General features: G+C 41.0%; 1 protein-coding gene across 1 annotated transcript in view; it reads right to left on the bottom strand.

The window, feature by feature from the left end:
- Positions 1–15,082, bottom strand: part of ADCY5 (adenylate cyclase 5) — a 200,762-nt gene that overhangs the window by 28,300 nt on the left and 157,380 nt on the right. The window contains exons 8-9 of the mRNA XM_030241746.2: positions 14,178–14,318; positions 2,510–2,532 (exon numbers count right to left, since the gene is read on the bottom strand). Of these exons, the coding sequence (XP_030097606.2) occupies positions 2,510–2,532; positions 14,178–14,318 (164 nt within the window). The remainder of the gene's footprint in view (positions 1–2,509; positions 2,533–14,177; positions 14,319–15,082) is intronic.

The raw sequence follows: 15,082 nt of genomic DNA, 5'->3' as shown, positions 1-15,082 counted from the left end.
GCAAAGAGCACTCCCAGTTCAAGTTCCAGCCTGGAAAGGCCACTCAGGAGGATGCAAAGGGACAGAACCTGCCTGCTTGGTGTCTGCCTCAGCTGCCTGCAGGTCTGTAATAGGTTGTTTTACTGCTCAGGGTGTTTCTAATACTGCAGTCAGCTCCAAGGCTGTGTGGAATTACCCCTGCTGGTTTTAAATTGCCTCGCTGGGACACTGGCAGTGGGCAGCCACCCTCACACAGGCTGCAGGGAAGCTCAGTCACCTCACACAGACTCAGCTGTTCAGGTGACTTTCACAGCCCATTGTAGCCCAGCTAAATTAGAGTGCAGCAAGTTTGGGTACATTTGCATAAATGTAATTTTAAATTGGCATACTAAAGTTCCCAGTTCTAAGGAGTGCCCTGGAGGCAGTGCCTGTAGGTCAGAGCTGAGCTACTGCCATAGATTAATGAAATTCATATGTCAAAATGCCTTTTGATATATTGATAGTATGGTTGGTGGAGGGGATGGTGGAAATGAGGATTTCAGGCTGCCATGAAACTTCCAAAAACACATCCTAAAAGCAGTGCTGAGGTTTCTTCAAATGCAGCCAACAGAAAATTGTGTCAAGGGGCAGGAACAGCACAAACAAGAGCTCGTAGCAACTTTTTCACTCTGCTTGCAAAAGTGAATGCTACCAATTAACCCAGAGATGCTGGCTTCAGAGTGGTCCAAAAATGTGCTGCTGATTTAATTACTTTCTGCCAATGCAGAGTGTGACCACTGCCAAAACTACATGTATGCCATAATTTTAAATGCTTCATGATTAGGTTGAGTAACTAAACCTGCACTCATGCACATAAGGTTTGGTCCTGTTTTCAGGGATGTGTGCTGCCCACGTCCTCCTTTGCTGCCAGACAAAAGTATTGACCCTCAGTATTTCTGCACATGAAGGAACTGCCTTAGGAGCTGACATGGTTCAGGTATCTAATTTTAACCATCCTCACCATGAACACAATCTGCAAGAGATTTATTTTTGCCAAATCTTTGTACTTGAGTTAAACGGATTTCTGGATAAAGAGAATCAGAGGCAAGTAGTTGCTTCTTTGGTACTGAACAGAAATGCAAAAATCCTGAAATCTGTGTAATGAGCTGGCACCAGCCTGAGTGAGACAGCTCAGCCACTGGCTGTAACAGCCCAAGGAACCTTTCAGACTGTAGGATGGAGAACAGATATTATGGCCCTTGGAGCAACAGAGATGCTGTTCCTCAGCTGTTGGGTGACTCTGCTGTGGGCCAGCACTGAGGCAGCTGATTTTTGTGTTTTCTTACAGAAACTATGAGGAAAAATATTATTTCATGAGGGAAACTGAAAATTTCTATATTGCTATGAATTATTTTGTTGTAATCTGTTAACTCTTTTCTGCCCAAAGAATATCTAACATCCATGAAACAGTGAACAGGAACAGTGGGACCAGAGAAACATCCCAGGGTGCACAGAGCTAAAGGTTATAAAAACCCAGTTTGCAGGGAAAGGCAAGGGAAGGAGAGAATACTCTTAATATTGCCATGTTCAAACTTATCACTTTCCTTTTCCATTTAGGCAGCTGCTCTCAGAGCTCAACCACCATAATGTGAATTTTCCCCCAGCTGGATGTCTAGAGCTCACAGAAGCATTTACCTGTCCCAGCTCACAGAAATCCACTCAGCCCTGACCAGCAGCCTGAGAAACATGACAAAGAGCAACAGTGACATATTTTAGGCATCAGTCTCCTCCACTGTTGCCTGACTCACTCTAAGCAAGCTTATAATTAATGCCATTCAGCAGGACTGAACATGAAATTATTCTAAACACCTTCAATACAGGAAATGCTTTTGTTGTGTCCAGTTGTAGAAGTTAAAAAGTGAATGTGTTTGGGTTTTTTCTTCCAAAGGCAAATTTTCAAAATACCACTGTCATTAAATTGTTTTAACAATTTCTCTAAAGTTCTATAGGAAAAAAATGAAAATGCTGTTAAAATTTGGCTATATTTTAGATCACGAAACTTTGAATTTACTTTTTCAAACAAGTTATCATTTCTGAGTTTATTTTTATATGTAGAAATAAGTAGTATGCAGTAATGAGTAATATAAAATATATACAAAAAAACTCAGAAGTGATACAGGCATTTCAATACATACATAAACCTTTATATTGGAGATGTCCAACACTTATATATACTTGAGAGGAAGATTTTGTCTTGGGTTATTTTCAAAGAGTGCAGATTATTTGGGGCAAGGGGAAGTGCAGCAAAAGCATTTTAATTATAAAAGCAAGTTAGAACCACCAAACAAATAAATGTTTTGAGGGCAGTGGCTGTTCTGAAGGCACATCAGTCAATCCTGTGCCCTCAACTGGCTGTCCCTCCAGGACAAACCTCTGGGGAGCCCAAGCATTATTTCTGGCTTCCGGGCATCAATTTTTGTCCTTTTTAATATGAGAAAAAAATCCCAAACGTGTAAACATAACAGTGTATGACAGAAGGAAATTTGCTTACTTGTCCTTGGGGTCCTCGAAACCCTGAAAGAAAGGAAAAGGGCACAAGGGTGAGCAAACAGGCTGACCTTGGGAACACAAAGCATCCCGGGAACGGCGCTTCACAGCGGACTTCCCAGGACACTCATTTGTTAGGTGTGGATGGACAGCTTTTCCCACCCACAACAATATCTAGGGCAGCCCTGCCAGCAGGCAGGCAGAGCAGCTTTGGAAAAACACATTCCTTCAGCTATAAATGCATGGGAGTGCAGATAAAGGAAATGTTTCAGCTGACTGCTGGCACACTTGATTTCAGGTGTCTTCTTTTTAGCAGTCACCATTACAAATGATACAATGGAAATTGTACTGATATTGTAACTGAGGAGGTATTTTACCAGAAACAAAACTCAGAGCAATAACAGAAATCAACCCCTGTATTCAACCAGGCTGCATCTCTTCATGTCAGGGCTCAGCTAAGGGCAATGGATGCATTTTGGTTTTCATCTCTCCCATGGGTCTCCCTGCTCCTCCCCTCATCACAGGCACACACAATAATTTCAGAAATTATTTATAATATTTGCAATAGCCCAAATATTCACAATTCTTTCAGGACCACCTGAATGGATTAAGTATTTATGAGTCATCCATAGCTGTAATGGCTAGAAGGCCTTAGATAAAATTTTATATGGAGGCTTAAGTTTATATGCTTAGCATTAACAAACCTAACAGACCAAATTACATCAAAATTGCCATTTTGCATGGGCTGAAATAAAATGTGCCCTCTGACATCTTGGCTTAAATTTAACTGTAGTCAAGAAAAGTTGTACATTTGACAAATAGGGTCAAATACTCAGGCACAGAGTTTGTACCCTGTGTTCCAAAACATAAAACAAATGTAGCTGTGAGATATGAAGAATTGCTTTTGTTTTTCTCCCAGAGACCTCAGGCCAAAACTGCTCAGGGCACGTGAGGATATTCCAGCTGCTGGACCTGCAGCAGCAACCATTCTGGGGGCAGCACACTGAAATCCATCCTGACTGTGGAAAATCAAACATCTTTGGGCAAAAGTCTTCCCACAGGGACCTTGTCCAAAACCATCAGAAACAACAGCATTGACCAGATACTAAATGAGAACAGATTTTGCCCTGGCAGTGAGTTAGCAATGTGGCCACATGGCAGAAGGAAAGCCAACACACCAGCTTTGCCAGAGGGAAGAAGTGAGGTCTGTCACTCAGGTCAGCAGCCAGGACTGTGATTCACTGAGAGAGCAATTCCCATTTTTACATACTCTGTTTCAGACTAAAACCACACTCCTAAACAGAAAGTGCCACTCCAACTTAACCCACTGGAAATTCAGATCAAGGAAGTCTCTCAGTCCCATGTCACAACCACCAGCAGATTCAGTGGGAAGAAGGAAATAATAATAATGTTGATTAGCATGTTAGCATGTCCAGTTATTCAAGTAAAAAAAAAAAAAAACTACTTTCTGATTTTATGTTCAAGGGGGATCATTCAACTTTTTGTTGCGTGGTTTTTTTCCTTCTTCTTCTGCCTAATTATTTTACAGTTGTCAGACATATCTGATTGATTTATTTATTTATCCTCTAAGTAATCCTACAACACAGTGCCAAAACTGAAAGCTCACTGATTAATCATGGAGACAAAATGCTCACTCATTTGTCTGGTGTCATAGTCAGTTAGGCTGGGAAAAAAAAAAAAAAGACAGTCAACTGAACATGAATAGCTACCAGCCAAGAAATAAGCAAAGGGAAGGGATGAGAAAACAGCCAGTACTTTATTAGACAGATATCAAGGTCACTTTTTCAAGCTTAGCCAGTTGGGAACTGGATGACTGACTGCAGTGGGAGAGTCCCCTAAAACAGTCTGATTTTCACAACCAGCTGTGTAACCCTCCATCCCACTGAATTCCTCCAACTAAACACAGATCTCACACTCCTGCCTTTGGGATGCACAAGTTTGAAGACACTGGCTGACCAGGTCAAGTTACTAGAACACCTCAGCAAGCACATCCTCAAAAAATTCCCCAATATTTCAAGTGTGGAATAATATTTAACTGTCCATTTATATGGGGGAACACTTAATTCACATGGAGTTTGATTCTGCCCTGCTTCTCTTCCTCAGGAAAGCTGTTACAAGGAAGGTTTCTAAAATAAAAGAGAAATAATTGATCTAGCTTTTCAATTTACAATACTAAATTGTGCTTGAAATTCTGGAAATTATTCTTGATGGTAACTCAAATTAAATTGGTGCTTCAAAACTAAAGACCGAAAAAAGACATATTTCAGGTAAAGCAGAAAAGAAAAAAGCTATCACATTTTCCTTTCTGGATCTTCATTTAACAAGGCTAAATATTTAAGAGTGACTTGAACTTTAATTAGAGAGAATCAGCTTAAAATTAAATGTTGTAGGAACCTGTTTAAGTTAAGCAAATTAAATGATTCACTTCAAAAGCTACCATTTCATACTAAAGATTCTTGTAGCAGAATTGCCAAAAATGGAATTGTTCTAGAGAAAGGTCTGTGGGATTATTTTAGGAAGAAAATCCTCAAACACAGCTTCTTAAAACCTGGTCATTTATTACAAGATCTCTTTCTTATTTGCACTGGAAGACTTTGCCAGGATATAGAGCAAATACACCTCTAGGACCTGGCTGTGACCAGAGATTTTCCTCCCTCTCCACTAAAGCATCCACGTTTCAATCACTCACCAAGAATCCTTTCAGGCAGGGGAGCTGACCAGGGTCATGCTGCCCACCCTGCTCTGGGTTGGGAGGGAGATTCCCCCTGGGTTTTGGTTAATGTGCACAAGCATATACAGAAATCTGAACCTCCCCCCAAAAAAGAGCTGATAAAAATGAGATGCCTGTCATTTAGGAGAGGGAGTGTAAAGGGATACAACGAGGAACAACCAATTCCTGGAGTTAAGAATTTAAATCCCCTCTTGACTGCTCATGGATTTGTACCCAGCGGGCTGAAACAATACCAATGGTTTTCTAGGAAGCTATGCAGAAAAGGCTGGGAATTGTCAGCAGGGATGGAAATGACAAAAGTGATGATGGCTACAAGAATCAGACAGATAGGAGTTTGCAGGAGTTCAGGAATAGCTCCATGATCATGATGATAAAGTAGCCCTTGTTCAGGCCAAAATTCCCTTCTTCTAGAAGGGACCATGAGGCATGAGATAGGTCTTACCACAGTGCAGTACTAATGGACTGCTGCACATAGGACCTCATGCAAATTCTATTCAGTCTCATTTTAAATATCCCTGGTACTGGTGTTTCTCTCATTCCCCCAGGAAGCTGTATTACTCTGCCATCAGATTGCAAAAGCAAAGGTAACAGCATTTAATAATCCTCTGAGAGTAAGACAGTCCTCTCTTTGACTTCAGGAACGACCTAAACTCAGCTGAATCAACTCCCTTAAAGGCTCTGCTCTTTTGTCTTTTCCACAAGAGATTATTAAAAAAGCCCTATTGTTTTATGGCAGGTCAGGTGACTCAGAATGCACACTGACATCCTCAGTGGGAGTAGATGTGCAGGAGGAAGAAAGGAGGGAATATTACAGCCTCAGTCCCTATGGCCCCTAAGGCTTACTACTTTATGGGGGATATTTTATGAATATCTATTGTGCTAAAAGCTCATATGACTGCCATCTCTCTGCTTGACTTCTAAATTAACTAAGCCCTTTTCTTTGAAGATTAAAACTCATTCCTTAAATAGAATGACAAAGTGTTTGTCAAAGACATGACAAGCTGATTGCTACACCATAACACTTCAAATCAAGAACGATTAGAAATAATAATTCTAACTTTGAGAACACTGGCTGCAATTATTAACATATTGTAAATATGCAAAGAAAAGTGGAGTAGATTTTATATGCTTTTAACTTTTCATTTAACTCCAAAAATAAGGCAGTAGAGGGGCTGATGAGCCTCATGACCTTCTTAATGGCAATGTGTGTGGGAAGCATAAATTCCACCCTTAAAAACTTCGTTCTCAACTCCAGCAAAGATCTTAGGAGGAAAAATGACAAAGAAACTAATTTTTCTTGCCCTGTTTTCATCCTCAGAACGAAGTCAAAATAGAACTTACATGATGCTAGAGCAGAAATCGAAATAACTTTGGACTTAGGGACAAAATGAGCTTTGTAAGAATGAGGGCCAACTTGCAGAGGGGCTTCCCAGAGACAGTGACCATGGAAAAGAGAAAGGGACAGGCTGAGAGTAGATGTTGATAAAAACAAACCTGCTTTGGCTCTACCACAAAACTAATTATTCACATCTATTTTCAGCACTGTTGTACCTTCTGCTTTGTCCCTGTGGTCAAAAAGACAAGGCTATGAAGATAGATGCTGTCAGGTGTAAATGCAGAAGCAAAACTGAAGGACTTCAAAGCACTCAAGCCAAAAATAACACAATTTCTGTTTCCAGAGCCCAGAAAGAATAAAGCCTGATAGGAAGGATATTTAACAAGCATCTAAGTGCAGAACAACAGACTGGCAGAAAACCAGTTTATGAAACAGATTAAATGATGAGTGTGTCTGCTATAGCTGGAACAGAGACTAATGAGGTCTGAAAAGGAAAGCTGAAGTACTCCTTTTCTGCAGCCCACCCCACTTGATAAAAAGACTTTCATTCCATGGCACTGATCACAGATGGTTAAACCTTCTGTTTTCTTCAACTCAAAATGATTCTGTAGACAGTCCTCAGCTGGCAGACCAGACCTGGCCAATGCCATGAATTTACCTGGGCCATCAGATTTAAATCTACAGATCACAAGAGGTTACTTTGGCTGAAATAGGCTTTCTTTAACTTACTTTTAATTAACTTCTGAACTCACACCTCTGAAAAGTGCAGGTTGCTCACAGTTTTCTGTGAACTCTGAATCCAAATTTCTCCAGTACAAAGGTCACATTTTCAAGTGAAATGGTTTCTGGTTCTGTGCCTCATTTGTGAACAGTTTTTAGAACTTGCAAAGCAGACATAAAAATAAGCAGTCCTAGAAATGCTCTGAATCAGTTCCTGGCTCCATATTCTCTGCCCTTCCATGTCTACTCTCCAAATGATGATAAACACCACAGACTTCTCCAGAAACTACTGTTTGCCTTCTAATCAGATGCAGACAGACTGGATCCCAGCCTAACCAGCCTTAATTGAAACTGCCCACTGGTGCTGGCCAGAGCTGCTCACCCTCTCTGAAACCCAGACCCAAACCTGCTGACCTTCTGACATTAAGGCTTACTGCCTCCCTGAGGAAGCTTTGGAAATCATTCTGGGAAGTGCCACAAATCCACCTGTGCAATGCTTCCATGAACATTGGAAGAAGTGTTTCTGTGAATAAAAGGGAATTGTATCTTTATTTCTGCAGGCTAAATTTAGTCCCAATCAAAAGCAGTCTGACACATTTTAGTACTGTCTCAGTCCAAATGACCTTTCCCATATGAGTAAAATTTATTCTAGAAAAGGGTACTGAATGGTGGAAAAATTATCAGTGCAAGGCTTCCAAGCAAATATCAAACTCTGTCTAGGTTTCTCAACAGCAGCTGCAGATTTGCTGTTGCATTGATTAGTTCTTTACAAGAGGGATTCTTATCCCTCTTTTAAAGAAGTAATCAAGGATGATTGCAAGTCCTGATCAACTAGAATAAAAGGCTAGCAGATGAGGATACCAAACAGTGTAAAGCCTCTGACAATTTCAGCAATGTACATTGTACTCCCAGTCATTTCTATGAGATCCCATGGACCATGTGAATCAGGCAAACCCTTCTTCCAGGTGAGCACCAAAGCAATTACACAGCATAACTGCTGGATGGGATTCCTCCCCTTGCTGTTTGAGAGCTATCAAAACCAAACTGGCTCTGTAAAACCCAGACTAGACTAACAATTTCCTCCCAGATCTACAGCAATATGTGGAGATTACAGCAGAAAGGATTTTGTGAGTTTCTCCCTGCTTGATTATGAGTTAGATTACTACAATAGCAGTGAAAAAATAGTGGGTCAAATTCTTCTCCACTGGGGGCCCCTGCCCAGCTTTGCTGACGTCAGTGTTGCAATTTCCAGATTTAGCAGATGATTGCTGGAAAAGAGGATAATGGTGACCTGCAGTGAAATGAAACCTTTCAGAGGAGGGTGAACCCTCAAATCCAATTCTCTTTGACAGAGCTGACTGAGGCAAACTTGTCCTATGGAGCTTTTATTTTCTATTTTAATTGTTTCTGATATGTAAGAGGTAGAATTGGCACAGAACCAGCTATGGCATCTGTTCCACAGAGGCACCTGTTCCCCTGTTCTGATTTCCACGTAACAAGATCTATTGTAAGGGCAACTTGGAGACATAAAGAGAGGAAATGAGCTGTATGAACAATGCAAAATGCAAAGAACTGTTTGATTTAGGACAGGGGGAACAGGACAAAGAATTATTTTACTGTTGAATGGCCCTGCTTGTAGATGAGTGCTGTTTCATTAGAAAACAAACACCAAGCAATCAAATATCACGTAGAAGATGTGCAGAGCTCTGAGCAGCACCACGAGGAATCAGGACTGATTCCCTTCATCATGCCAGCCAGGATCCATTTTTATAACCTTGTCTCACATCTTTAACATCTGCATGCAGCAGTATTTCCTACACATACATAATCTCTATTTGATTTTATGTCAGTTTTTTACTTTGTAACTAACATTGACTCCACACGCAATTTCACTGCAAATTAAATGGTTCATTAGCTGTACCCAGACTCATGACAGAAGCATGGTCAGACTGAAATCAGCATTGCAACCAGGGAACAAACTTGATGAGGGAATCAGAGCTGTGCAGAGACATGGTAATAGTCTTCAACCACAGAGAAGATAATTGTAAAGGAGAGAAAATTAAACTGTCTTTTATCTACTGTGAATTGGTCGTGCAGCACCTTGGTTTCAAACTGATGTGAAGTAAAACAGCAACAAAAATCATAAACCTGTTGAAGAGAATGCCCAGCAAGACTTTCCATCCTTTCAGGTCTTTAAACAAGGGCTAGACAAGTATCTCTCAGCAATGTTGGGGGTACAGCTGGCACCTGTACAAAGGGGGGGGAGCAATGGCATGAAGCTCCGTGCAGCCCAGATCAGAAACTTTCTAAAATCTTTACATGCATCTCCTATTATTCATATATTATTTATTCCCTATACATTCTCCCAACAGAGTCTTTTTAACCTTATTGTTTCAATATTTGCAAAGGATTTTGTGATGTCACTCTGGATAAAATAATTAGAAATTGTTCATGAAAACCAGGGATTTCACAAGCTTCTTATACAGCCTGTTCCTTGCATCTAAGTTTTTCTCTTAACTTAGACCTTCCTTTCAGCAAATTAGGATGATTATTTTAAAACCTGCCCTTTACAGTTATGGAGAATGATTTATCATTATTTTTTGTCCTTATAAACGTTCCTGTATTTGAAGACTTTTATTCCTAATCTGTCTTCTCCCTTCTAGGTTAGAGCAAACACAATATTTCAACACTTTCAGAGGACACACTGTTGAAACTCTGTAATTTGCTAATTTGTAATTTTGTCCACTAGATTATCTCTAACTCATCCACATCTAAATTATTGTAATCCCAACCTGGATGTGCTTTTCTGGATACAAACTTAATAATGTTGAGCAGAGTAAAAGGTGCAAGAAAATAATTTGTCATCTAGAACAGCCCTGTAATTTTGGAAAGTATCAACGTTTCCCTTTTTATTGCTGTTTACAACAAACCTCTTTCAGTTTACAGTCAACTACAATCCCAAATTGGTTTTTCTTTAATAGCAATTTTGTTTTGCTGATGAAAACTGAGACATAAGTATTATTTCCAGAAGTCTAAAATTCATCAATATTTATAAAAGCGCTCTGAAATATATACTGGGAAAAGCAAAGTATTTCTCAGTGGTGTATAAATATTGTTCTAGCTATAAATATACCTGTACTCTCAAATGCTTTTAAGTCCACTTATTCTTGACCCTCTTGCAATTACAAACTGGACTAGAGAGACAGTGTGGAAGACAAGGCTGGTGTATGAAGACTTGGGGGAATGAGCAGCACAAAAGTCTCCATTTCCAGAGAGATACAGTCACTGCTGCTGGACTGATTGCTTTTGTTTAGGAAACAAGAAGACAAGCTGTAAAAAGCAATAAAAATAGAAAGCAGCTCTGCTGCTCTGCCAGACTGTGGCTCAGCTCTGCTCTGTGTGCAGCCCTGGGTTGATGCTGTGCAGGTTCCCCTGCCCTGGGGCAGCCCTGGAGCTCCTGCCTGGAGCTGCCCTGGCTCCTGCCTGGAGCTGCCCTGTGCCCCTGCAGCACCCTGGGCTCCCAGGAGCAGGCTCCAGCAGAGGCTGCCAGCTCAGGGCAGGGCTCTTGGCCCTCCCAGGGCATTTTTGTCTGACTTTCCCCTGCACAGTCACCAGTCTGCTCGGGGCTGTGGCTGCTGCACCAGCTAATGGAGGTCAGCATCAGCAGTGAGCAGCGTTGATGTCCCTGGGCTGCTGCCTCCCTGGAGGCTCTGCAGGGTGAGGAAGGCCACTGCTAAGCACTGGGAAGGGAAAAAGAAGGATCTGTGATGGTCTGGAGAGAAGACCAGTGCACAAGGAAAGTGCTGGATGGGATGAGCTGACACAGCTGCAACCCCTTGACTCAGGCCCCAGTTAGCCAGGGCAGGAGTAGGAAAGTGACTCCTGTTTTCCAGGACATTTTAGATTACCACCACATGAACACATGCAGGATAATTTGTCTTATTCATATGTGCAAGTGTCTGAAAAAACTCCTCTGTGCACAAGGGAAAACTTCAGCTTAAAACATCATGGAAAATCTGCTGGAGCTGGTGCAGGTTAAGGTCCAAGCCATGACAAGGAGAGGAGCAGGGACCAAAGGTGCCCCGTGCCACTGCCCACGCTGCCATTCCACATAAACCCCAGCAGGGCAGCACACTGAAATGATGTGACAAAAGAGGAGGAGGAGGAAAAAAGGATTAAAGGGTTACATTTGATGCTACTCCATCTCCTCTCAGACTCTGCTAATATATCCTAAGAATAGAGAGAGCCACCAGAGCCAGCATTCACTGGAAAGAAAAATGGCCAAAATAATTCTGTTTTCTATTAAATATAACAGTGCCTTCCCAAAAATGCAATTCAGGGAACTTTAATATTCTCTTTCAGGGAATTGTAAGTAGAGCCACAAAAAAACCCCTGTGTCTATTTTTTTTTTCTGAAAATATGGTTGTCTTTAAAATGCAAAATGTTTTACATTTGTGATAAAACCCCATGCCCTTCATAACCATCTGTATTATTCCCTACACACAAATGCATTCATATCTACACATTAATATAATGGAACTGCACATCACTGCAATATTACCTGGCTCCTGCCTGAGGACTGTCTCACAATTACCCTTTTAAATGCCTGTTTTGAAATTACAGAGCTAAGGAGCTCCAGGTCTTGAAGAGAAAGGCAGTGTTGTACTGCCCACCCTTGGCTTAATACTTTGACTAATCCAACCTTACATGTTCACAGCTTCCAAGAAGAAAGACTATGTACAACATGCAAAAGGTCTGGGGAAAGGTGGGTGATGTGGAACAAAGAGCACATTTTCAGGAGGTTTGAGAGCTGGTGCTGCTTACCAAGATCAATGACATGCCATCCCAGAGGAGCACTGATAAAAGCTTCTGTAGTTCTGCTCCCCTGGTGTCTCTCTGCATTTTGTGTTTCTAAGGCGGCAGTTTGCAGGCAGCGTGCACTCTGCATGCATTAAGCACACACAGCATACATGTAACACAGTGCTAGAGATGACAAAGCACTGTGCAAAGCTGGGTGGTACCAAAAATGCATATTTAAATTAGAAGTTTACACAGAGTTGAGATAGGAGATGGAGAAATTGCTCCTGTGTTCTAACCACTAAAATGTCCATCTAGCAGATATTAAAATGGGAGGCCATGGGGAGGATGTTTGCCTTTTCACTAATGCATCTCAAACGTAACAGATCTGTAAATCTGTAAATAACAGATTTAGAAAACAGTCCATAAGAACAACAAAAATCTAGCTGAAAATAATACCTCTGAATCAGGTTTCAGTTGGTTTTCAAGAAACAGCCTGATGCATGCAACATCAGCTTCTCAAAAGAGAGCTTAATATAAGAGGCAGATTGAGTAGAAGGGACTTTCTGAGCTGCTGAATTTTCAAGAAGCTAAATAGCATTACAGGGAAAGGCTCAAGATAAGGAAAAAAAAAAAAGTAAGTCTTTCCTCCTACAAGTGAGGGGCAGTGAAGTTTTTAGGACTCAGCTTGGTATTTCAATAAATAATTATGTTTTTCCAACTGAACAACCAGCTAGACACGGCAAACTGTAATTAACACCAAGAAGCATAATACCATTTGGCATGCATACACCTTGTTTCTGAACAGGAGGCTTCAAGAACCCCTTAAAAGCTATTCAAAGAAACTTATAATTATAATTATGTGCTAGTGTGATTAGTCTCTTCTAATAATGTCATGCCTATTGAGCACACCCTATTGAAAAGCCCACATAAAAAAATGCGCAGTTCCACTGATCTGCATGCTCATGTCAGAAGCCCTCATCTGGAGATCTGAGAAATGAAAGAAACATCACTATTACTATTACTAAGAAATTTGGTTTAGCACTGTAAAATAATATTAAGATTGAATAATATTAGCACCAACTATTAATAAATATGCCAGCATTTCCCTTTAGAAGATACCATATGCAGTTTCTTATAGCTATGATCAAATTTTTAACTGTGGGACTGAATCTCATGTTCATAATTTTTTTTAAAATACTTTAAGGCTTTGGTGACCTGGAGCAGACCTTTGACTATAGACAACTAAGTGAGTAACAAATAGACACTTTTGACTGTGCATGAAGGGTCAAAACAGCACAAATAAGGTTATAGAACAATCTGATTATGCATGCAATTATAGAGGTGTTAAATATTTCTATTATTATTAAAAATAGCCACTATAATATGAGCTATCTTCTTAATCTTTATTGCAGAAAAAAAAGATGTCATCTACACCTTTTATGTAAAATAAGCCATAAAAGTCCTCTCAGTGCAACTGAATTGCTAATTAGCTCTTGTTCATTTTAATTTAGAAAGACTGTGAAAGGTACAAGAAAGAAATGAAGAAGCCTGCTACCTTAGGCCAATTAATCCATGTACTCGAGGATGTGTTCTCCAGGATTAAACATGGCAGTGACACCCCTGGGGCCCCACGGGCACACAGCTTAGAGAGGAGAACAGCACCTGGCTGTGACAATGCAAGCCAGAACCCTCTGCAGGTACTGAGCTAACAGAAATGTATCTCCGATGCCTCTTGAATGCCTGGGCTATGGAGCAGTTTTTGCAGATAATCACGTCTTCTCACACAGCCTGGATGAGTGCTCAGAATGTGGGACAAGGCAGACAAAAGAGCCTTCTTTGAGCCATTCAGCCTCCCTTCCCCTCTCAAACAACCTTGTGCCTCATCTCACCATCACTCACCTCCAGATGTGCCGATTATTGTTATTTCTGGAGTCAAAGGAGAATTTCCCACCCCCATTTGGAAAACGCCCTTGGGGGCTGTGAAAACCTTCAGACAAAGCAGGAGGGATATATAACACCCTATTGAGAGGAAAATGAATTGATGTCCATAGAGCAGGGCATTACCATTCTCTTCATCTCCTTGGAGACCTGGTGGCCCCCGAGGTGGTTGTAGAAGGGCCGGTCCACACCCCAGTGCGGAGGGTTATGGCTGATGGAGTTGGCGCGCTGCCGGTTCATCTTGGCTATCGTGGCTTTCTCGTCTTTCTGGAACACAAACCAGAGAAATGCACAATAAATCTTCAAACATTTACACAGCAGCCATTCTCCAAGCATCTCTCTCTCACTTCTGATCTCTCCCTCCAAAAGCTGGCTTTGCACCTTGAACTCTATGAAGCAGTCGCTGACCAGAATCAGTCACAGTCACCATCTCTTTCTCTTATTTTTAATAATAACTTTACCCTAAGTGGTGCCCATCATTTTATTCCTTTACTTGTTCTGAACAACCACCATAACCTGGGTAAGCATTCCAAAATGGAGACATCTAGTTTCTTTATTAGCAAGTTGAAGGAAACTGAATAGTTTCACATAGAAAACTGCAGCTCCAAAATGAGATACTACACAGAGGGTCCTCAAAAAGTCAAAGAACAGTTACATCTAGAAGAGAAATGACAGACAATATGATTTGGTTGAAGAACAGGAGCCTTGAAGCTCTTTGAAGCAGTGGGAATACAGGACACCTTCTCCATAGGCAGAAACAAATAATTTTCCACACTTGCAAGAGCATATTCCCAGACATGTTAAGGAAAGCATGCAAATCTTGCAAACAGCTGTGCTCACATTAAGGGCAATGAAATTGCAGAGTGTGACAAAATGGTCTTCCCAACTCTAATGCTACCTTCCAATTTGACATTGACACTAATTCTCCTGAAGTTTGGGCAAAGTCTTTGATTTTGTAATCAAGGCTTTTCCTCCTGGCTGCCATGGGAGCTTACTGTGAGGTCAGCACAGGATCTGTCAGGTTTCATTTA

Source organism: Serinus canaria, chromosome 7 (assembly GCF_022539315.1).
Source record: "Serinus canaria isolate serCan28SL12 chromosome 7, serCan2020, whole genome shotgun sequence".
Taxonomy (NCBI): domain Eukaryota; kingdom Metazoa; phylum Chordata; class Aves; order Passeriformes; family Fringillidae; genus Serinus; species Serinus canaria.
This window is presented reverse-complemented; position numbering and strand designations above follow the sequence as displayed.